The sequence below is a fragment of the Macaca fascicularis genome, chromosome 1 (assembly GCF_037993035.2).
Source record: "Macaca fascicularis isolate 582-1 chromosome 1, T2T-MFA8v1.1".
In the NCBI taxonomy this organism is placed as follows: Eukaryota; Metazoa; Chordata; class Mammalia; order Primates; family Cercopithecidae; genus Macaca; species Macaca fascicularis.
The window spans coordinates 157,455,479-157,480,404 of NC_088375.1; the positions used below are offsets into that span (position 1 = coordinate 157,455,479).

Consider the following 24,926-nt stretch of genomic DNA (forward strand, 5'->3'; position numbering starts at 1 on the left):
AACCTGGAAATTATGAATTACATAGTGTACAGCATACTTTTATGAACAGACATTATCTATATCATCAAATTATATTTGTAGTGTAGTAAAAGAAAAACTTAAGCCAAATTAAATTTAAAGGATTTAATTGAGCAATGAACTATTCATGAATCAGGCAGCCCCCAGAATCACAGTAGATTCAGAGAGACTCCAGTGCAGCCACGTGGTAGAAGAATATTTATAGACAAAAAAAGGGAAGGGAAGTACAGAAATTGGAAATGGGAACAGGAACAACTGGATTGGTTACAGCTCAGCATTTGCCTTATTTGAACACAGTTTGAGCACTCAGCAGTGTAGGAGTGAAGTATGGCCACTGGGATTGGTCAAGACTCAGCTGTTGTTCAAGTGCATACTCCTAAATTAGGTTTTCAATGTTGTCTACCTATTAAGTTAGGTTGCAGTTTGTCCACAAGGACTCAAATATAGCAGAGTCCTTCTCAGACCACATTTAGTTCACTTTACCAATTCCCCGCTTTTGGTTATTTTCTCAATTTTGAGAGATTGACAAAAACTTCAGTCATTAATGTCACCGTCACTATTGTAAATGTACTTATTTGGTCTTGAAACCCACTGGGAAACAGTAGAACAGTGAGTTTTGCAAAGGCAGGAACAAGGACTGAGTAGAGGGTACCTCTGATGTTGGAACGTCTTGTTGATAGGAGAAAAACAAAACCTGGTCTGTTCTAGGATTTGTGTGTTTCCTTAAAGTCTTAGTTTTATTGTCCCATTTAGCACAAGCAACTCCATTTTTTGTAGTCTGTTGGGGCCTAGCACATGAGCTTAGTCCAAAACAAACCACCTATAACTTTGTTTTAAAAAATTTCCCCTTTTTAGTCAGGTTCTTACTTAGGTGAGAGTGTGACCCAAAACTTAGGGTGTTAATTCCACTCTCAGTTACCATCATTTTGGGTTTCTGGTCTCAGCATGTCATTCATAGGTTACGGTGTCCTCATGGTCACACATTTCTTTCAGCTCTTATCATTCCAGTTGAAGAGAGACCATTTGACATTTTAGAGATGGCTGACTTGTAAACATTTAAAACCTTTGAGAGAATATAGTGCACCAGGGAGACTATTATTGTAACTGTCAGGAGGATAATATGAGGAGTTTGGAGTATGCTCTTTACCCAGGGTCCCCATAAACCAAATCACCTAAAATCAAATAGATTAAAGAATGAGTTAGATAAAGAGTCTACTCACTTAACGAAGCAGTCTCTTTGTTAATCCCCTAAAACTGAATCTCTGTAATCTACATTTGATGTATTTCTCCATAGGCCACAAATGCCAGCAGCTACAGAGATGTTTTTCTGTGTAGCCAATTGTGTTATTTAGCATAACTTTCATAGGAGAATTTAAAGTCTGTTGTGTAACTATATACATTACAGTATAATCTGCTATAGAGCCTATCATTAAGGATACACTTCTAATCATTGCCGTTTTTACCCCAAACCATGGAAAAAGGACCTAACAAATGATGCCCTTCTAGAAGTGTGAAGGCCTCCTGGCAATGTTCTCTTTAACCTGTGATGTGGGTTAAGAGGAGTGAACCAATGTTCTGTTTCTGGCTGATTATGAGGCAACATATATACCATCAAAGTTTCTCATGTACATTGGGCCTTCATTTTTTTATCTGTCAAGGCACAAAGTTATCTATATATAAGACTGGCTGCAAAATCCTTCATAAATAAAAGTATACCCAAGAGTGCACACAGGAGACACCTTTTTTATTTCTATTGTTCATAGAGGCATAAACAAAGAAAAAACATTCAAAGATAAGAGTGTTATTATAGTAGAGAAGTCTTGATTCGTGAACTTGGGAAAAGCTGTCATCTTGGGAAAAGATGCCAGCTTCTTCTGGGAAGAAACTTTCCTGGTTAGCTTTACCTTAAGGATGCAAGTGGGTGTACAGTTCCAAGAGTGTGGAGGAATCTTTCCCAGTTGTGAGATTATGAACCCAAAGTTTTGTTGCAGTGTGGATGATGTGGTCAGTCTTTCTCTGATGTTTTCAGAAGATCCAGTCTTTGGGTTTTAGGCTGAAGGGTGCCATGACCAGCTCAGTCAGGGAGACCCTAACCTAGTGGTGCTAGAGGAATTAAAGGCACACACACAGAAATATAGAGGTGTGGAGTGGGAAATCAGGGGTCTTACAGCCATCAGAGCTGAGAGCCTCAAACAGAGATTTACCCACATATTTATTGACAGCAAGCCAGTGATAAGCATTGTTTCTATAGATTATAGATGAACTAAAAGTATTCCTTACAGGAAACAAAGGGATGGGCCGAAGTGAAGGGATGGGCTCTGGCTAGTTATCTGCAGCAGGAGCATGTCCTTAAGGCACAGATCGCTTATGCTGTTGTTTGTGGTTTAGGAACACTTTTAATTGGTTTTCCGCCCTGGATAGGCCTGATGTTCCATGCCTTCATTCCGGTAAACCCACAACCTTCCAACGTGGGCGTCATGGCCATCTCAGACATGTCACAGTGAGTGCTGCAGAGATTTTGTTTATGGCCAGTTTTGGGGCCAGTTTATGGCCAGATTTGGGGGCCTATTCCCAACAGAAGGGGTTGACTGTCCTCAGTGAACCATAAAAAGCTTTCTTTACCTGGTGAAAATACACTGTAGCATAATAATCTACATTATAATATCAGCCCACTTGCATGGGAGAGCTTTTATACAACCAGAAAACATGCATTGAAAATGACAGTTGAATGAAATCCCTTTGTAAAATGTGTATGTGGCCCAGGCATCTGGTTACCATCTAGTAACCAAATGTAGCTGAAGCTTTGATTGTTTTCCCATGAATATGGGTTTGACAAACCAAACATTGGTTATAAACTATTTTGGCAATTTATAAGTTACTGCACCAATATTTAATTTGAATTATTTTCTCTTTTCTGTGATGTTTTGGAATGCATAACTTTTAATAACAAAAGCTTTAAGGACTCAGGAAGGACAGGGTGGCTATTCTGGTTCTCCAAGAGTCAATGCTTAACACTGGACTTTTGTCATCTTGAATACCAGTTGTTTTTTCCAATTTAGGTGCATAGCACTGATAGCTAACTGATGGGTTATCATAGGTAATTTGACATATGTTATCAGAAACCTGTATTCTAGAGTACTTTTCAGGGTTCTTTCCATCCTTTCATGAACCTCCTAAAAGACACCATATTCTAGGATTTTGTGTGCTTGCGAAGTTTTCAGAAACTGCACCAGCATTAAGCAATTAACTAGAAATGACATTAGTCATAGTTAAAAACACAGCTGACAAGGATAATTTCTGTGGTCTATAATAGCTTAACATAATAACCATAATTATGATTGATAGCATTACTTAGACATATTAGAATTTTAGAAATCCTATGTGATATTGGAACATATTGATGACATACACTAAAATATAACTTAAAGAAAGTTAAGCATTATTTTTTATTTTTACAGTGCTTTCCAAATAACATGTCAAATAATCCTGTTTACCTGTCTTTTGGATTCTTCAGGGGCCCTCTGTAGCATCCCAAAGTTAGAGGTCAGAAAAGATAATTTGGAAGCTGAAATTTGATTTTGGGAAGCCTATCAAATACATTAGAGGTTTAAACACTTGATATTATGAAATAGAATTACAGGTCACCATAGTCATTCATTTAGCCAAAATGATAAAGAAGTTTTAAAAAGGCAAAAACTTTTCACTCATTGATAGAGGGAAGACTTAGCTTTCCAAACAGTCTGTCTTTTGTCTTTCCCTTCTTTTTTTCCTAGTTTATTCAAAAGGCAAACAAAAATCTTTTATTATCCTTTAATATTACATGAAAATCTTGTTCATGGGAGAGCCAAATTTCACCCTTTCATAAGTCTACTATTAATGTCAACCCCAATTTTTAATAAAACCTTATAGACAAATTTATCGATCTTAATCAGTTTGTCCATAAGGTGAGATTCTTATAAACCTTTTATAACCCTGTAGAATTTTTGTTAAAGAGCAGATAAGTGCTCTAAGAAAAACCTGTTGCGCTTTTTTTTAATGTTCATTTTACGTAAAAACTGAATAATACCCCTTTAACTGTAGCTAATATATTTACACACAGAATCTCTTTTACAAGTAATTTTTACAAACCTTCTACAACTAGCTCAACCTTTAGCTTTGTCTTATCTAATTTAAAACAATCCGTTAGCCCTCTACACTAGGCAAAAATTTACATTCTCATGCTTTCTTATAATTTTTTTTTTTACCAAAAACAAATTTTACTTTCCATACACACCTTGCATGTAAACTGTTATTTCAGTAGTCTCAATTATATCTTGTAACAGTAACTCTTAGCAGCATTTACCTTTGGTGCATAAATTTCCTTTCACGAATGCTTTCATGACTTACACAGACCACCTACGTCATGCTTGGACTTTCTGACTTGTTCTAAGCATCCCTGTTTTTAACCAAACAGTTCTTTTACTTTAGGACAAGAATTTACCATACAGGATCCTTTCTTGTATAAAATCTCTTTTCTTTATAACCTTCTTTGTGTAGCTAGAGGGCGTAGCTAATTCCACATGTCCCCAGGCCTTACCTAGAATCTGTTGTTTCCAAGGTAGGTAAATTGAACAATTTTCAAAAGTCAAAGCAGTTTATGACCTTAAAGCATTTAGCAAACCTAGTCTCTGACCTGCCTGATTTAGAATAAATGTCTTTATTTTACCAATAATCTTTAAAACTTTTTACTTCCCAAAGATTACTGAAGTTACGTGAACTAAAAAGCATTACAGTTTCTTCTTTCAAATATTTGATTTAAGCACCTATTTTTCTTTAAGCCAATTAATTAGAGCCCTTTTAAAAAAAATCACACACGGAACACATATATAAGTATACAGATAGAAGAAGATCCAGTAGTTGCAAGATTTTTTATTTGTCAGTTTTTAAGGTTTTTAATCGGATTACTGGCTTTAGGGTGGAGTTCTTGGAGGAACAAGGCCAGGAACATGCATTTTCTACAGCCTAATATAATAAGCAGGCATAGCTGGAAGGCAAAACAGATCTCTAGAAATTAAGGATCCTATTCTCATTTTTATATCAGATCCTGGATCCCATAAAGAATGAATCAACCTAGCTCCCATGGGTGTCTTATCTCTTAGTGGTGGGTGGGAACATTTCCATAACTTCTAGGTGGCCAAAAGCATGCTTCTCTGATCCAAGTGTGCAGAGCTGAGTATCTCCCTGTAACTGCCATTAGCTATCCCTAAAAGTGTATTTCCTACCTAGTTATTACACACCAAAGCTCTCTCATAATGCAAAGTAATTTCTGATACTCCCCAAAGGCAAAAAAATCAGATAAGGCAATACAAAACAGAACAGAGCCTTAGATTTTGAGAGGGATTTAATTTTTAATTTCTAAGGTTTCTTGAGAAAAACAGGTTTTTCCCAAAACACGGTCTGTGGTGCCTCCTCTGCTTTTCCCAAGGAGTCCCAGGCTGTTAGAGCTGAATATCCACTTTTAATTAAACTGACTTTTAGCCACAGCCCTCTTTATAAAAGTCCTTTTAAATTTCTTGTTACATGACTTTAGCCAGGCCAAACAGCCAATATTTCTGGCTCAGAGAAAGAAAATGAGGAAGAGAATCAACAAATAGTAAATATCATATAGATATCAAACCAGAAGGGACTCATTCCCTAAGCCAGGAATTGAACTCGGGTCACCATTGTAAAGAGGCACCTTAGCTACTGAGCTACATTGTATAACTTCCATTGCTCTTCCCAGAAGTCTAGAGCAGTCAATTTTGAGTTTGCAAAGGCTTTTAACTGCTGAAGATAATTTTTGGAGCTAGACATGAATCCCATTTTTGGAGCTAGCTATGACATGAATCCCAAAAATCTTTTTCCCTGGAAGGCGGAGATGAAGAGAAAGTACCACCACATGGTTACAGGGTTAAGCTTCCAAGGCAAAACAAGATCAAGACCTCAGGCAGTTTTTTGTTTGTTTCAGGGAACCACAGCAAAGTTTGTTATTGACCAGCTTGCTGCGCTGTCTTGAATAGTGAGCTTATGGGGTCCTAAGCCTGTGTGCTATCCAAAGCTACTCTTTATGACAGAACCATACAGAAAGACAAGGACACCAGATTTGGTACAGCTTAAGAATAGACTCAGAATCATTTTTTGCATTAATTAAAACTTTACAGAGGAGATAATCGTGATTTTTACCATTCATTTAACCAGTTTGCACAGATTGAGGCCAGAAGCCTGGTAAGAAATTCTTGCCCTTTTGCTGGCTAGTCAGATTTCTGGGTTCTCCTTCCCTGAGTAGCCCCAGTGACCCTGCTTACCACACCATAGTTCTGGGGGCCAGACTGCATCACAAAGGAAAATAATGGAACCACAGGCAAAATTATCTCAATTTTGCAAGTTGCTGCCCAACCAGTTGTATGGGGGACCCAAATTCTAATATTTTCCATTCTGGCCAGAGTAAAATATGTGTGCTTTAAATAAAAATATTGAAATCTTTTTAGAAGCTTCTGCAGATCAGTAGGCATCTGTAGATGAGATTAATTTGGGAGCCTCATTGTTTTAAATGCACTTCAGTGCGTTGTTCATTTGGAGTGTTCTATTGTAAGTTATCCTTAGTGAGATCTCACCATTTCTGTGAGACTTCACTGCTTCTGGGGCCTAACATTGATGCATGTATAAGCCGGAAGGAACTCAGTTCTTCAGAAATTAAGGATACCATTTTTACCCAAAATACTGACTTTGCTCTCGGGTTCCCTTAACTTAGCCAGTAATTTTTTTTTCCTACCTAAGCGCACAAGAAAAATGAAACAGAGGTAGGACACAAAAATCCCTGCGAATATATACACATATTTTTGAGATGGAGTCTCGCTCTGTCCCCCAGGCTGGAGTGCTTTGGTGCGATCTTGGCTTACTGCAAGCTCCACCACATGGGTTCATGCCATTCTCCTGCCTCAGCTTCCTGAGTAGCTGGGACTACAGGCGCCTGTCAACACGCCCGGCAAATTTTTTGTATTTTTAGTAGAGATGGGGTTTCACCATGTTAGCCAGGATGGTCTCGATCTCCTGACCTCGTGATCTGCCCGTCTCGGCCTCCCAAAGTGCTGGGGTTACAGGTGTGAGCCGCCGTGCCCATCCCCTGCGAATTTTTAATAGCCAAATTTTATAGCCCCTGCAATATTACCACTTACTACCAGTTTCTTTCTCACCCACTCAGATGTAAGAAGCCTCTAACTGGATTCAAGCCAGTTAATTACTGGAACAGATCTGATCCTGGACCCGGTCCAGTTTCTGTCGATTCACTAATTGGCCAGCCCCCAGAATCACAGCAGATTCAGAGAGACTCCAGTGCAGCACATGGCAGAAGAAGATTAGAGACAAAGGGAAGTGAGGTACAGAAATTGGAAAGTGAGGTACACAAACAACTGGATTGGTTACAGGTTGGCATTTTACTTATTTGAACACAGTTTGAGCACTTGGCAATGTATGAGTGGCTGAAGTATGGCTGCTGGCATTGGCCAAGACTCAGCCATTGTTACAGGTGCATACTCCTAAATTCGGTTTTCCATCTTGTCTACCTCTTAAGTTAGGTTGCAGCTTGTCCACAAGGACTCAAATATAGAAGTACGGAGTCCTTCTCAGGCCATTTTAGTTCGCTTTAACAATTATGGATGTCAAAACACACACACGCACACAAAAAAAGTTAAATGTAGAACCAGACTTGAAGCTCTTCTGTTAAAGCAGCAGGTGTTTAGTTTTTGGAAAATAATGTCATCTTTCAATGGGATTAATGTTTTTATAGTATTATTAGTTTGCTCGTTTTGTTAGAATTTTATACTTTTCTCTTGATTTTACAGTTTTGTAAGAACTATAAGCCTAAGTAGTTTGTTTGCATGTGTATACTTAAATACTGTTGTATAAATAACACTTCGACCAAGTGAAAATTATTTTTTTTTTCTAGAAAAGAGTTCTGTACACTTCTTGAGTTTTAGAAACAGCGAATTAGAATATGTGGTTGGACTTCAAAACGTTTGAAATCCATTCTGTTTCCCAACTTCTCTTTTTCTATATTATTTCAAGTACAGTGTTTTATAATATATTCATTATGTTAACAGGTCATAGTACTTATATTGAGGCTCAAAATTATCTCTAAGAGAAATGTTGATTAAATTTATGATTTTAAGTTGAAGTTAGTACTTCTTTCTGATTGATATTGACACTGTATAGCTATTGAATAATTATTTCATTTCCTAGAGTGAAATTAACCCTAAACAGAAAACATAGCCTAAAGAAATACTCATTTTTATATTGACATTTGGAGGTCAATTCAGTCTTGTTTAACAAAGGAATATATGATTGGTATTTATTTAATATATATTAATGATCTCCTTAAGTTTTAAAAAAGAGAAGATACATTTTCTGTTTTCAGAGGAATGACTTTCACTATGCTGTGAAAATGAATCAGTAACAGCTGAAGATCTGATCTTTGAACGTGGCAGGGTTGGAACACTTTCAGAGTAGAAATCTAGCCAATTTTCAAGAAAAATCATAATGTTTCAGTTTTGAACTTTAATGTATTTGGAACATATGTAGCAGAACATTTTCTTCTTGCTGTCTCCTGCCAAACTAGTTATGTATGCCACATTAATTTTTCCCTTATGCTTGGGAAACTCAAGATATGGTAGAATGGAGAATTTCCTGATTGTTATTCACCAGTTTTAATGGTAGAGTGAAGATGAGAAGTATCAAAGAGAGATGTTATATCCTTGTAAAGAAATTATAAGCAAAAATTAAAATATTTCATTCACTTAAAATTATTTACCGACTACATGCTATATGCCAAGCCCTAGTATGTAGAGTGATACAGTGGTGAACAGGACAGATATAGCCCTTGCCCTCAGAGAGCTTATATTCTAATGGTGGTGGTGGGGGGTGGTGATAGGAGATGATGGGGATTTCAGATTCATAGATGTCCTGAAGAAAATAAAACATAATAAGATAGAGTACCATAGCTGAGGCTGAAATTATATGAAGATCTGGGAGGAGTGAAGTCTAAATTTGGTCAATAGCCACTTAAGTGGGAAAGGCTTGGCATATTCTAAGAACAGAAAGGCCACTGTGGAGGTAGCATAGAGAATGTGGGTGTTAGAGGCTGAAGTTGGAGAGACAGAGACCAGATTAAGCCTTTTAGATGATGCAAGGATTTGCAGTTTCTCTCTAAATGTAATAGGGATGCATGGAACTGCAGGGGAACAAAAAAAAAAAAAAAAAATTAAATACAGATATAATGGGGAGTCCTTGGAAACTTTTAAGTGGGAACATTTAATGATTTGACTTATTTAAGGAAGATCACTCTGAGGGCTGTTAGAAGAATGAACTGAAAGAGGGTGAGAGAAGAAGCAGGATACCAGATAGGGAGCTATTCCAACATCTAGCCAGAAGGTGGTGGTTGCTGGTGTTAGGGAAATGGAGTAGATTTGTGGATCTTGTCAGAAGTGATTGGCTTGGAGGTGTGCTCTTGTGCTAAACTGATTGTACTTGCTGATCAGTTGCATGTTTTTATACTCAAGCATTTGGGATTCCGAAAGTTAATTCTTTGGACATCATAGTTTAATGTGGACTCTGTAAGTTTTGAGAATGTAAAATTTTACTAAAAAATATTTTCGATGCTTGAGGAAAAACAGTTTCTTTAGCTTCCCTTTGCTGTATGGCATAAAGTATGCATCGTTCGGAAAAACATTAGTAACTTGAAATTCTGTTCATAAGTTTATGCCAGATTGTTCTAATTTCTCTACTTTAAAATATATAGTACATAAAGATATGAAAAATAATTAAGGTGCCTTCACATATGTAGTTGAAAATAGTTTTTTTTGAAGGAGGAGAAAAATGAACACAATAGCTACATGACATAAATAAATTTGTGTTTAGCTTTTTCCTTTTATCTGAAGTATATATTTACTGGAGATTTTTGTTTTTGTTTTTGTTTTTTTCCCTAGTCACATTGTCCTAATGCTTGCAGATGATATGGCCTGTAATCCTAGAAATCCCAAACCAGCTACAGTGTTTAGTCACAAGAATATGGAACTAAATGTGTATGGAGATGATGTGGAAGTGGATTATAGAAGTTATGAGGTAAATTCTTTAATCTAGCCACACTTTTGAAATGGCATTGTTACTTTTAAGCTCTAAAACAATGGCAGAATAAAATTGTCTTATTATTTTTCTTTAAACTTAATTGTCACTGAAGCCTTGATGTAACTGTCTCTGGGGGTCATATTAAGGCAATGACATATAAGTAAAATATTAAAGCATGAACATTTTATGTTTTTATCTAGGACAGAAAAACTTTATATTGGCTTCAATGTTAGAGTATTATAGAGAGGTTTAATGTGTCACCTTTCTTTTACAGTAAATATATTTTATAGTAAACATATATTTTTCTTATTTGACCTAAATTATCAAGCTTAGTAGTTTCAGTAATTGTATTAATTGTGGAAAAACTATAGTGACTAACAACTCACCTGTATTTCCACTACTTAGAAATAACCACTTTCAATATGCTTCTAGTGTTTTTTATGACTATGTGATTAGAAATAAAAATGTAAATGTAAAAAAATTGTATTACATTGTGTTTTCTCCCTTTGAAACTTCATTTTAAATATAAAAGATGGTGAATATGCTTAATATTTGAAGTCTTCTTTTATGAAGTCCTCTTAGATAATACTTCCCCTTGGCTGGGCGCAGTGGCTCACGCCTGTAATCCCAGCACTTTGGGAGGCCGAGGCGGGCGAATCGGGCGGGCGGATCACGAGGTCAGGAAATCGAGACCATCCTGGCTAACACGGTGAAACCCTGTCTCTACTAAAAATGCAAAAAATTAGCCGGGCGTGGCGGCGGGCGCCTGTAGTCCCAGCTACTTGGGAGGCTAAGGCAGGAGAATGATGCGAACCCGGGAGGCGGAGCTTGCGGTGACCCGAGATCGCGCCACTGCACTCCAGCCTGGGCGACAGAGCGAGACTCCGTCTCAAAAAAAAAAAAAGATAATACTTCCCCTTTTACCAAGCCTACCAAAAGTAAGACACAATTTCCTGTGTGTTCCCAGACCACTTTCGAAGCAATTTTAAAAGCGTATCTATCTCCTCCTAGACTGTAAGCTAAGAGGGCCTATATCTTATATATCATATAGTTGGCAAGTACCTGTAGCCTGGTGTTAGGCACTCAAAAATGTTGGCTCATTGAATTAAATATGTATGTTTGACTTTTTACTTGTTTATGTAGTCATCTTAAAATATAGGCCAAACATCCTCCTTCCTTGTTGGCCAACAAGAATTCCTGTTAAAACAATTAGCATTTTGCTGTCTTGAAGGAAAAATGTAAATCAAACAGTTTACACACACACAAATGTGTATACATACAATTTATACACTCATGTTCTAGGGAATAGATGAACAAGAAAACTGGATAGGTTTTCTACTTTTTAAATGTAGATATGCATAATATATGACTCAGCTGTTGGCTTTAAATCAGTGTTTTACTCTTTACAACTTTAAATATGCCTTCAAAGAATCCCAGAGGGATAGAAATTCTAGATTGGGAAATCTAGTTTAAAGTGTTATGAATTTTTTACATGTTAAAGATACCACTAACAAAATCTAAGAAACAAAGTGCATTCAAAAATTACAGATATGTAATTTTGGGGAAATATATATGGAACTTTTTTTTTCTTTTTCAAACTTTATTTTAAATTCAGGGGATACATGTGCAGATTTGTTACAAAGGTATATTGTGTGATGCTGAGGTTTGGGATATGATTGAGCCTGTCACCCAGGTAGTGAACATGGAACTATTTTATTTGATAGTTAATCTATAATTGACTAAGTAGTTGTACAAATTAGCTGCCATAGTGTAGTTGAATTTATTTAAAAATTTTTATATTTCATATCTTCCCACAGAATTGCCTATGCAGAGGGATTAATAATTTTTATTTTTTATTTTTTTAGAGCTGGAGTCTTGCTCTGTCACCCAGGCAGGAGTATAGTGGCCATATCATAGCTCACTGCAGCCTTGAACTCCTGGGCTCAAGTGATCCTCCTACTTCAGCCTCCTGAGTAGCAGGGACTACAGGTGTGCACCACCATGCCTGGCTAATTTATTTTATTTTTCCAGAGATGGGGTCTTACTATGTTGTCCAGGCTGTTTTTGAGGACTTGGCCTCAAGTGATCCTCCTACTTCAGCCTCCTGAGTAGTTGGAATTACAGGTGTGAGCCATCAGCCTAGCCATATTAATAATTGCGCAGCTTTTTGGTAGTATTTAAAGGCAGCACTTCACATAGCATTTAAAGTTTTAAATTCAGAACTTATTTTTCTCCAAGGTAGTCTTACTTTGCTTGTTTTTGTTTTTGTTTTTTCCTAAGAGACATAATCTTTCTCTCTTGCCCAGGCTGGAGTGCAGTGGTGAACTCCTGGGCTCAAATGAGCCTTCTGCCTCAGCCTTCTGAGTAGCTAGAACAACAGCAACATGTTACCATACCTGGCTATTCTAAACATTTTTTGTGTGTGCATAGAAATGGGGTCTCACTATGTTGCTTAGGCTGATCTTGAACTCCTGCCCACAAGCAGTCCTCTTGCCATGGCCTCACAAAGTGCTGAGTTTATAGACATGAGCCACCATGGCCTGCCTTCTTTGTTAGTTTTTAGTACTTTTAAAAATAGTAACAAAGTTACTTGGAGGTATATGTTTAAATGAATGTATTTTAATTAAGTTATGTAATTTTTGGGTGTTTTATTTTCAGTTGATGCTGAGTAATATATGGAGAAAGAAGAAGGAACATTTTTGAAAGTAAAAAATAATTTGTCAGGATTTCCCAGGTTTTATTTCATCTGATTTTTCTTGTTTTTCCCCTCTTAGGTAACTGTTGAGAATTTTTTACGGGTATTAACTGGGAGGATCCCACCTAGTACTCCTCGGTCAAAACGTCTTCTTTCTGATGATAGAAGCAATATTCTAATTTATATGACAGGTAATTTCATAATTTAGAGTTTTTATAGTAGAATATATTGAAACTCTTTGAAAAGAAAGGCACGTGGAAAGAAATTTAAACACATTAAATGATTTTTGGTTAAAATGGTTTCTCATGTAGTTATATTTTCCATGATGCAGAAGTATTTGAGATGATATCTGAAAACAGTATAACGTTTTGTGCCGTTGCTTATTATCTCTATTTTTTTTTACTATTGACTTGGTAAACTTTAGCACCTTTTGCTTGGTATCCTGCTATAGCATCCTTCAGTTTTGTTCTCCTGTTAATCATCCTGTGAAAGTGTCTAATAGAAATTGCAAATCTATCCCTCTTCTACTAAAAACTTTATAATGGTTTTCCATCTCAAATTTTGCTGTACATTAAGATTACCAACTTTAGATACTTAGGCCTTATTTTAGAATTCTTATTTAGTTTTCATCTGGGCTGGGATTCATGAAACTGTATTGTGGATATACTCCTCAGATATGAGATACAGTAGTCTTTTGATTATACTTTGAGGAATATTGGAGATAAAGTGTACCATAATATAATATAGTTATCGTGTGTATTACACATAATAATATATATAATGATTTAGCTATATTTTTTAACTTGTCTTAGGTCTTAATACTTTTTTCTAATTCTCTTCCAAGCTTGACTGTTCTGTCCTTCAGATATTTGTTTAAGCTCTTGCATTTGCTTATGACGCCTTTTCAGTCTACTTTGCCTGCTTGATTATTCCATATCGTTTTAGTTTTAGCTTAGGAGTCACTTCCTTCCATGACTTCCTTTCTAAGTCTAGGGTGACTGATGTTTCCAATTACCTGGGACAGTTGTAGTTTATACCTGTTGTCCCAGTGTTATTATTAATAGTTTCTGGTTTTTCCTTCAGAAGAGGTATGAAATAACACAGCTTATATTTTTCCTATCCAAAGATATTTCTCTTCTCCCTGGCTGGTCTGGACTTTCCTCTATGCACTTCCATGTTAATTTTTAGTTTCTTTCATAGCATTTAACTTATTATTACTTTATAGTTTGGGTATCTGTTGCGTTCACTGTATTTTGAATTCCAAGATGTCATTGATTATATATTTGCTTTTTTTTTTTTTTTCTTTTAAATCACCAGTTGCCTGTCTTATAGTAGTATTCGGTAAATATGAATGTTAATCAAAAGGTGTTCTATAAATTTTTTGGAGGGCATTCCATTCAACTGATGATAAAACAGGTATAGAATAATTCTTAGATATCACATGACAAGATAGTTAATGACCCCTACTTAGTGGCTTTTCTCTATCATGTTGCATTTATTTATAACATTCAAGACTTAATTTATAAACTTTATAAATTAACTCAATAGAGTTAATGAAGCCAGGAAAAATTTTATTTTACTTTTTCTGAAAATTACAAGGAATTTTCAAGCTTTTGTGGCAAACAAGATGAAGTGCAGTTTTTTTGTAGGTTAGTTTTATTTGATGTATTAAACTAAAGGATTTATTATTATTATTTTTTGTTTGTTTCCTGATTCTGTTGGTACTCTTTCAGGAATTTCAGAATAACTGCAGGCTTAGAACAAATTCTAGTAGTTTAAGATAGGATTTGATAAACTATGGCCTGTGAACTGGCTGCCTGTTTTGGAAGTTTTATAGAAACATGGTTGCATCCATTTGATTTTCACAGTTTCTATGACTGCTTCCATACTACGACAGCAGAGTTCAGTAGTTGTGCTGGAGACAATATGACTCACAAACCAAAAATATTTACTACCTGCTCTTTTGTAGAAGGTTACCAGGGTCTGTAAGAGAAAAAAAGGGTTGATAATTATGATAATATGATAATATTTATGGAGGCATAGTATACATCAGGCAGTATTCTAAATCATTGTGTCTATTAACTCATTTCATTCTCACAGCAGTGCATCGACTTAGGTGCCGATATTCAAGGTTGCTGTATGTGGTTGTGTGGGTTGTATAGTGCACCCAAGAATCTGGCCAGGAGGTTAAGTGGGAACTGAAATCTAGTATGTGCTTACACTAAGCAATCTGCTCTACCACAGGGTTGTATTCTAATGGGAGGGAGGAATACTTGTTTCTCCCACAAAGGCATAGTCAACTAACCACTTGTAAGCTTGCAGGGCTGCATATATCCAGGAGGAAGGTGGGGAGGCGGTTTTTTTTTTTTTTCCTACTGTCATGCCCAGTGGAAGGTACCTTTTAAAAACCTGTACAAAGGAACTGTATAAGTAAGCTAATGATAGTGTTGCAGATACATTTCTCACTTTATGGCTGAGGAAGCTGAGGCATAGAAAGATTAAATTATTTTCCTAAACTAACATGGCATAGCTACCATTTGAATCCAGACAGCCTGCCTCTAGATTGCATACAAATAGCACTATCTTCTGGTCCACCTCTTGTAGTAAAAATGTGGGACTAGCTAGTGTCTCCAGCTTCTTTCTCACCAAAAATGTTTGCCTGGTATTTGAAACATTTTTATGAATGGAAACTCATTTCGATATAATAATGGAGCCAATGGAAGAGCATAAATACAGGTTTCTGGAATTGAATATTAGAAACCCTCTTAAAGATATTATATCTGCTATTTTATATAGTCTATCATTCTCTTTTTAATTGGCGTAGTAGAAAATTCAATTTTTTTGTTTTCATAGTATATATTTTAGAGTATAAAATAAGTGATGTCAAAAAGTAATGAAGTAAGTGTATATGTCTAGATATATGCAGTTTGCATTAAAAAATGTATCTATTGATCTTTTTTACTCTTTATACAAGGACATGGTGGAAATGGTTTCTTAAAATTTCAAGATTCTGAAGAAATTACCAACATAGAACTTGCAGATGCTTTTGAACAAATGTGGCAGAAAAGACGGTAATTAACAAATTCATAAGCTATATTCATACCTAATTTTCACATAGTTAGTAGGTTTGTTGTTTTTATTTTATAAGATTTTTAACTTAATTTGACAATTTCTTTGACTCTTTTAAATTTACATTTGTTATTTCCATTGAACTGGGTTGTTTTTAAAAGAAAAACAGAGTTATTCTGTAACATGAAATAGTTAACCTTTTAAGATTCCATCTCTTCTTATTCAGCATCTTTTTTAGAGGAAGTAAGTGCCCCTCCAACCAAGTTACCTATTATTATGGAGATTATGAACATTGTGTATGTTTCAACTTGTACCTGTTCTTTCTAGCTCATTCTTTGGCCTCTAATGTGATAGCCATATTTCTTCTATGGAAAAAAATTACTGAAATTATGGTTAGCATAAAATTTGTAACTTAACTCACATTAAGGATGATTGTTAGTAACCCTTGCTAAGCATCTCTTTAGTTGGAAGCTGTCATACATATGACTGTAAGTGAAAGAACTTTTAACTTGATTACTTTCAATAAATACTTACAGGCTATCTTCTATTCCTGTGGCAGAAAGTGGAATATGATGCCTTCAAAGTGTTTACAATCTAATGGAAAAGAGAAATATGTACACAATGATGCTACAAAATAAATACTGTAGTGTTAAAAGCATAAGCAATGTGTTGAAGTGTTGAAGAGGAAGCTTTTACTGGGCACTGATTATGTCCTATTCATAGCTTACAGTTAGAGAATGCATACTGGGTGCTGCATACTGTATTTTACATCTGTTGTCTCATTTAATTTTACAACTCTATGGGCTAGATACTATTACTATTCCCTTTTTACAAGTGAGTGAACTTAGGCACAGAAAGATTCAATAACTTGCCGAACTTTACACAGCTAGTAGTAACTTGCCAAACTTGACACAGCTAGGATTCATGCCCAAATGGTTCAGTCCTAGAGCTTGCTCTCTTATTTACTCCACAACCTCTCCTAACTTTGGATGTTTCTAATGCATAGGAGCCTCCACATATTTTGCCACAGAACAAATGTGTCATGTTAATTGTGCCTCCTATCACTTTCTTGGATGATATTGTAGTTCAAGATTCAATGCTTTGTTTTCTAGGTTCCTTGTTAGCTGTTTATCTAGACCCAGTGTCTGAGAAAAAACTTCCCAGAAAACATGTCTCCTCTCTACTTTAACTTTTGCCAGCTAGGCAACTTATTGTGCAATAGATACCTTATTATATTATTCTTTCATTAAAACAACAACAAAAACAAAAACCTTTCATGGTTTCTCCACTCTTCAGGATAAGATTCAGACTTCATATGGTATCCTTTACAAATTGTTCCTACTCTAGCTTTTTGAAACCAATTTCGCTCCATTCTCCCAAATTTACTTTAAATCCTAGGTACATAGATCTATTCGCAAGCACTTATACTTTTTTACATGGTGTGCTTTTCCCTCTGCTGGAATGTTATCTTCTTTTCTCTGAAATACAAAATAACACCCTTTATTGCCCATATTGGGCATCACCTTTCTCTGATCTGCTTTTCTTTGCAGTTCTCCTTAGTCCTTCCTCAGTGTTCATTCAACAGTTTGATTTTGTTAGACTGTAGGCTGTAAGAGGGCAGGGACTGTTGTATCTCCAGCATAATATCAGGCACATTGTAGGCACTCAATATATATTTGTAGTACTCATCACATTCCAATTTAGTTATGTGTTTGTCTTTCACTTAGAGTTTATGCTCTTTTAGTATAGTTACTAATTCATACTTCTTTTTCTGAACCTAGCTCAATTTCTAGGACAGCATGGATGCCAAATAAGTGCTTGTTGAATGGAATATTCATTTAGATTCTGAATTATATGGCATAGACAAGGGAGAGGGAAAAGAGCTGGGAGAGCCACCTTGGGCACAAGCAATACTCGCTGTGGTTTCCTTGGACAAATTTATACCTTTAAGTTTTCTAAGGTCAAATTTCTGTTGGGATTTTTGCTGAACACTTTTAGCTAATGAAATGACTAACATATGATTTAAACGTCTTATGAAAGTATTGTAGAAATATTAGTCTATGATTTACAGCATGATCCTTGTCAAAGATGTTATCACTTTTCTTTCAGCTACAATGAGCTACTGTTTATTATTGATACTTGCCAAGGAGCATCCATGTATGAGCGATTTTATTCTCCTAACATAATGGCTCTAGCTAGTAGCCAAGTGGGAGAAGATTCACTCTCGGTATGTGCATTTTCCTCATTTGTAAACTGTGTCTTTGGAATGTGCACCTATTTCTGAAACCAATTAAATGCTTTAAATGCTTTATGAATGTATCTCTTCTTTCTTAGACTAATACATTAGAAGGAAATTTTGGTTACATTTAAAACATTTTGTTATAATGACACTGTTAAAAATACTTTTTTTCACCTTTTCATAGCATCAACCTGATCCTGCAATTGGAGTCCATCTTATGGACAGATACACATTTTATGTCTTGGAATTTTTGGAAGAAATTAACCCAGCTAGCCAAACTAATATGAATGACCTTGTAAGTATTCACTTGATTTGATTATAGCATATAGGTATGCTAACCTTAATGTGAAAAGAAGTGTATTATTCCCTGTACTCCTAGAGGATACTGTTTTTTGTGTTGAATTATAGCTTTTAAAACTGTTTGATAGCTACCTTTTACCTGTATATTAGCATTTCTCTGTCTGTCTACTACAAGAAGCCTGATGTTTTCCTTTACTCATTTTCTTTTCCTTACCAGAAACGTACTTTTTTTAGATTCACCTTTTGAAATTCTACGTATTCTTCAGGGGCCACCTCAGATTGTATCTCCTTCAGGAAATCTCCCCGAATTCTTCCCTCTGGGAATTTCTTGTTTTATCTTCAGAGCCTCCATAGACCTTTAATTCTCCTTAGTAACATTTACCACAGTCTTTTATTGACCTTACTAATTGAATGTAAGTCTTTCTCACTGAATGGGAAGCTCCTGGAAAAGAGAGACCTTTTCTTACATATTTTTGTGGGCCCTACAATTTATAGTATAGTCATTTGACAAGGCTTGTTGAACTTAATTTAGGTTTTTTTTCTTGAGTTTTTTTGTGCTGATTCTTTTAATTAAATCTACTTTGAAGTTGCTGTTGAAAGTAGGCATATGAAAAGCTTGAAACAACAATTCTAGACTGGATAATTTACTATGTGTCAATGACTTTCATTCTTTTCTCCATTAATTTATAGTTTGTTTATTCTTTCACAAACATTTCTTGTTTGCTAAGTGCCAAGCACAGGCTGTTCCTAATGAAAGAGGCAGATGCCTCTTTCCTTAGTTCCTGCTTTCATGGGACTTAGAATGAAGGGGAAACTGAGTAGACAGGGCTCTGTCCTCTAGCACTTCAGCCAAGCAACTTTGCATTGATCTCTTTAATCACATACAAATCTTTTAAGTAAGTTCTCATTTATTAAGGGGGTTTTACTGAAAGATTCTGAAGCCCACTGCTATAGGCTGTGAAATTTGATAGAACTACTATATGAGTCCATTTTCATACTGCTATGAAGAAATACCCGGGCCTGGGTAATTTCTAAAGAAAAAGAGGGTTAATGGACTCACAGTTCCACATGGCTGGGAGGCTTCATAATCATGGCAGAAGGTGAAGGAGGAGCAAAGGCACATCTTACATGATGGCAGGCAAGAAAGCATGTGCAGGGGAAATGCACTTTATAAAACCATCAGATCTCATGAGAACTCACTCACTATCATGAGAATAGCATGACGGTAACTGCCCTGCATGATTAAATTACCTCCCACCGGGTCCCTCCCATGCCACATGGGAATTATGGGAGCTACAATTCAAGATGAGATTTGAGTGAGGACAGAGCCAAATTATCTTATTCTGCCTCTGGCCCCTCCCAAAGCTGAAACATATTCTCATGTTTCAAAACCAATCATGCCTTCCCGATAGTCCCCTAAAGTCTTAACTCATTTCATCATTATCTCCAAGTCCACAGTCCAAAGTCTCATCTGAGACAAGACAAGTCCCTTCTGCCTATGAGCCTGCAAAATCAAAAGCAAGTTAGCTACTTCCTATATACAATGGGGGTACAGGCATTGGTTAAATACACCTGTTCTACTTGGGAGAATTTGGCCAAAATGAAGGCACTATAGGCCCCGTGCAAGTCAGAAATCCAATAGGGCAGTCATTAAACCTTAAAGTTCCAAAATGATCTCCTTTGACTCCATGTCTCATATCCAGGTCACATATGCAAGAGGTGGGCTCCCATGGCCTTGGGCAGCTTTGCCCTTGTGGCTTTGCAGGGTATGGCCTTCCTCCTGTTTGCTTTTACGGGCTGGTGTTGCTACATTCTGGGATCTGGAGGACGGTGGCCTTCTTCTCACAACTCCACTAGGCAGCACCCCACTGGGGACTCTGTGTGGGGACTCTAACCCCACGTTTTCCTTCTGCACTGCCCCCCATGGGGGCCCTGACCCTGCAGCAAACTTCTGCCTGGACATCCAGGCATTTCCATACATCCTTTGAAATCTAGGTGGAGGTTCTTAAACCTCAGTTCTTGACTTCTGTGCACCTTCAGGCTTAACACCATGTGTAAGCTGCCAAGGTTTGGAGCTTACAACCTCTGAAGCTATGGGCCAAGATGTACTTTGGCCCATTTTAGCCACAGCTGGAGTGGCTGGGACATGGGACATCAAGTCCCTATACTGCACAGTGCAGGGGGTCCTGGGCCCAGTCCACACAATCATTTTATCCTTCTAGGCCTCAGGGCTTGTGATGGGAGGGGCTGCTGTGAAGGTCTCTGACATGCCCTGGAGACATTTTCCCCATTGTCTTGGCAATTAACATTTGGCTCCTCGTTACTGACGCAAATTTCTGCAGGGGGCTTGAATTTCTCCTCAGAAAATGGGTTTTTATTTTTTGTTGCATTGTCAAGATACACATTTTCTGAACTTTTATGGTCTGCTTCCCTTTTAAATATAAGATCCAATTCCAAACCATATCTTCATGAATACATAAACTTGAATGATTTTAATAGCACCCAAGTCGCCTCTTGAACACTTTGCTGCTTAGAAATTTCTTCCACCAGATACCCTAAATCATCTCCCTCAATTTCAAAGTTCCACAGATCTCTAGGGCAGGGGCAAAATGCTGCCAGTCTCTTTGCTAAAGCATAGCAAGAATCACCTTTGCTCCAATTCCCAGTAGTTCCTCATCTCCATCTGAGACCACCTCAGCCTGGGCTTTTTGGTTAAAACCATTCAACAAGTCTCTTAAGAAGCTCCAAACTTTTTCACATCTTCCTGTTTTCTTCTGAGCCCTCCATACTGTTCCAACATCTGCCTGTTACCCAGTACCAAAGTTGCTTCCACATTTTCAGGTATCTTCATAGCAGTAACCCACTCTGCTGGTACCAATTTACTGTATTTGTCCATTTTCATACTGCTATGAAGAAATACCTGAGACTGGGTAATTATTATAAAAAAAAAAAGAGAGAGAGATTTAGGCTGGGCTCAGTGGCTCACGCCTATAATCCCAGCACTTTGGGAGGCCGAGGTGGGCGGATTACTTGAGGTCAGGAGTTCAAGACCAGCCTGGCCAACATGGTGAAAGCCTGTCTCTACTAAAAATACAAAACTTAGCTGGGCATAGTGGCACATGCCTGTAATCCCAGCTGCTCAGGAGGCTGAGGCAGAAGCATCACTTCAACCTGGGAGGCAGAGGTTGCAGTGAGCTGAAATTGCGCCACTGCATTCCAGCTTGGGTGACAGAGTGAGACTCTGTCTCAATATGAACAAACAAAACAACAACAACAAAAAAAGAGGTTTAATGGACTTATAGTTCCACATGGCTGGGCAGGCTTCACAATCCTTGTGGAAGGCAAAAGACGTGTAAGGGCATGTCTTACATGGTGGCAGACAAGAGAGCTTGTGCAGGGGAACTGTCCATTATAAAACCATCAGATCTCGTGAGACTTACTCAGTCACGAGAACAGCATGGGAAAGATTTGTCCCCATGATTCACTTACCTCCCACCAAGTCCGTCCCATAACATGTAGGAATTATGGGAGCTGCAATTCAAGATGAGATTTGGGTGGGGACACAGCCAAACCATATCAACTACTTTCTAACTTCATTTTGAAGATTATATATTTTGATGCTTATTAAATATTGATATGAATTTGAATATTAAAACTTGTGATAATGCTACTTTAACTGTAAAAAAATTACAGTCACTTAAGTTCCAATTCAATTTAAAAGTTTGTTCTCATTTTTGGATTGTACATTGTATATTTTGTGTAAGGCATGACATGCTGTCTCAAAAGTTTATATGTGCCTTGCACATTGAATATCTAATGATTGTTTAAAAAATACTTCTGTTGATTATGCAGGAAAGATTAAGGAAACTAATTTTTTTATTGCTCGTAATTGCTATTTAGTTTTTAATAAACATTCCTCACTAATATCTCATCTTACCCTACCACCTTTATTTTGAAAATTTGATGATGACTATTGTAATCTTATTCAATAAGAATGATTCATTTTCTGGCAGTTTACTAGGGCAGTGACTTAACCTATCTCTAGCTCAACTGTGTAATAATACCTATTTTCTATTAGAGTATATGTATATAGTAATGTTTGTTGAGTATCAGTTGTATTCACAGTACCATGTTAGTTGCTTTAGCAGTAGCAAAATTTGAAGACCTGGTGTTAGCCCCTTTAAAGTTTATAGTGTCATTGGTAACAGTTGAAGAGCACATTTATAAAGTATTACTTGTTATGTGAAATGTCTGGATCCTCCAGGTAATTTTTTTTCCTTTGTGAACATACAAGTCTTGCCGTGTACCTTTATTATACTTTTAGTATTGCACTATAATTGTTTATATTTGTGATGTTTCCTCAAGGCTTTGAGCTTCTTCAATAACGAGGTGTAAGGACCATATTATATTCATCTTACACTCCACAGAACTTAATTACAGTACCTGGTTTATTTGTAGATGCTCATTTGAATATCTACTAAATGAATGAAAGGACATGACAACAATGCACATTTGTATGGTTCCTTTAAATATAGTGAGATTAGTAATAACTTTTTCTTGGAAAAGGTAAGTATAGGTTTGAAGGAAGGGAAGTATAGCCTACTCTAGGGAAATAAAATACCCGCAGACACGAGGAAGTTGGAATAATAGATGATCCTTGTCTTTGATAATGGCTTGAAGGAAGTATGGTTTGAAGGAAGAAAAGTATAGCGTACTCTAAGGAAATAGAATATGTGCAGATACACAGAAGTTGGAATAATAGATGATTCTTACCTTTGATAATGGCCTGGCTAGAGTGTGGACATTCCGTAATTGAAGAAGATTATTGAAAATTAAACTGAGTAATATGAGACCTGTGGGTCATTGTGTTACTTGAGCTAAGGAAATCAGATTGATGTGATAAAAATTCTTAAAGAAAGAAGTGACTTCATAATAAGGGGAAGTATGTTTATTTTGGCAGCAAAGAATAAGATAATATTATTCAGTGTTTCCCTGCCCATTTGACTATACTCTTAAATGTTTTCTTTTGCTGGTACCTAAGAAAGCCCATCAAGTTGCTCATACAGGAATACCCAAGAGATCTTCAGAATTCTTGGGACTTCAGTTTTATCTCTGCTTATTTTATCTGTCATTTTTTTCCTCCAGTCTTCTATCTGTTATTCCTGTTTGGCATTTTACTTTTTTTTCCTTTTTAATTTGTATCCTGAGTTCTTCTTTGTGTTTCCTTGTACTGCTTTCCTGAATAGGGACGACAAGGATTGCTGGCAGTGTGGTATTAGGTAAATTATTTAATCTCTTTGAGCCTTAGTTTGAAGTGGAGATACAACTTTTGTATACCTCAGAGTTATTGGTAGGCTTAAATGAGAATATCCGCAAACTGCTTAGCACAGTGCTTGGAACACTGTGTTTTATAAATTGTAGCTGCTTTACCCTTCTCTACCTTGCTGCCTTTATATTGGTGATTGCCAGTGCAGACAGTCTTATCTTCACAGGTGGATAGGTGCTGTGTGCCTGGACCTTTCCTGTCAGGCCTATAATATTTTTCCTCATATATCTTGTGTTTCAGCCAAACTAAATCATTTGCTTTGCACATCTCTGCAACTGCTTTTATTAGGAATGCTCTTATTTCCCACCAGCAAGTCCTCGTTTTCCTTCAAAAAAAAAAAAAAAAAAAAAAAAAAGACTTGAATTTCACTGTCTGTTTTTTTCCCATCCTCAAACTGTAAGAAGTTTATCCTTTTCTGAAGTGAGACTTTCCATTTTTTTCTACCTTGTTATGTTTATTCATCTCTAATTAGTCTGAAATCCTTGAGGACAGGATCATGTCTTAGCAATCTTCATATCCTCTGTGGAAAGTAAGTCTGAATTCTATGTAATATACACTTTTTATGCTTTGCTGAGTGAATGAATATATGTCTGTCCTTGGTAATTCACTGACATGGAGTATCAGTGATAAGATTAACAGAAAAATTACTGTGATGTCTGTTTTGCAGTGAAGTTGTGGTTTTTCAGACTGAGCACTGGAGTATTTGTGGAGGTGGCTTGGGCTTATTTTCATAGATAAACTAAGAAAGTGCTTTGATATATAAAATGCTACATAGGAGTACAATAGAGAGCAAGAGGGTATGCAGTAGAGAGGCTGTGCTTCAGTTTTCTGAAATCCAGAGCAACTCCACTTAAATGTTTTTTACATATTGGGCCTCCATGTACTACTTTATTTGAATTTAAAGTTTGAATCAAAGGGCGTGATTACAAAACGTTTGAAAACCACTCCAGTAGAGCATCCCACTGTGACGGATACAGAAAAAGAAAAAGAGCAATTCTGTTTTCATCATGTTGAGTGTGAGATCTTAGAGTTAAGGGTTCACAATACACTTTGAAGCATATAATTCAAGAAAGTGAGTATGCCTTTTCCCACAGTGGCCAGCTACTTTTTTATTACTGTCCTAATGTCTGCATAGTTTTCTT

The 24,926-nt window shown here is 36.6% G+C and overlaps 1 protein-coding gene across 4 annotated transcripts in view; it reads left to right on the forward strand.

Moving 5' to 3' along the window:
* PIGK (phosphatidylinositol glycan anchor biosynthesis class K) overlaps nt 1–24,926 on the forward strand; it is a 114,298-nt gene that overhangs the window by 31,272 nt on the left and 58,100 nt on the right. For all 4 annotated transcript variants that reach the window (XM_074003494.1, XM_074003486.1, XM_005542982.4 and 1 more), the window contains 5 exons: nt 10,017–10,152; nt 12,930–13,041; nt 15,825–15,921; nt 18,029–18,146; nt 18,343–18,453. In XM_074003494.1, coding sequence (XP_073859595.1) covers nt 10,030–10,152; nt 12,930–13,041; nt 15,825–15,921; nt 18,029–18,146; nt 18,343–18,453 — 561 coding nt within the window. In that variant the 5' untranslated portion in view covers nt 10,017–10,029. The remainder of the gene's footprint in view (nt 1–10,016; nt 10,153–12,929; nt 13,042–15,824; nt 15,922–18,028; nt 18,147–18,342; nt 18,454–24,926) is intronic.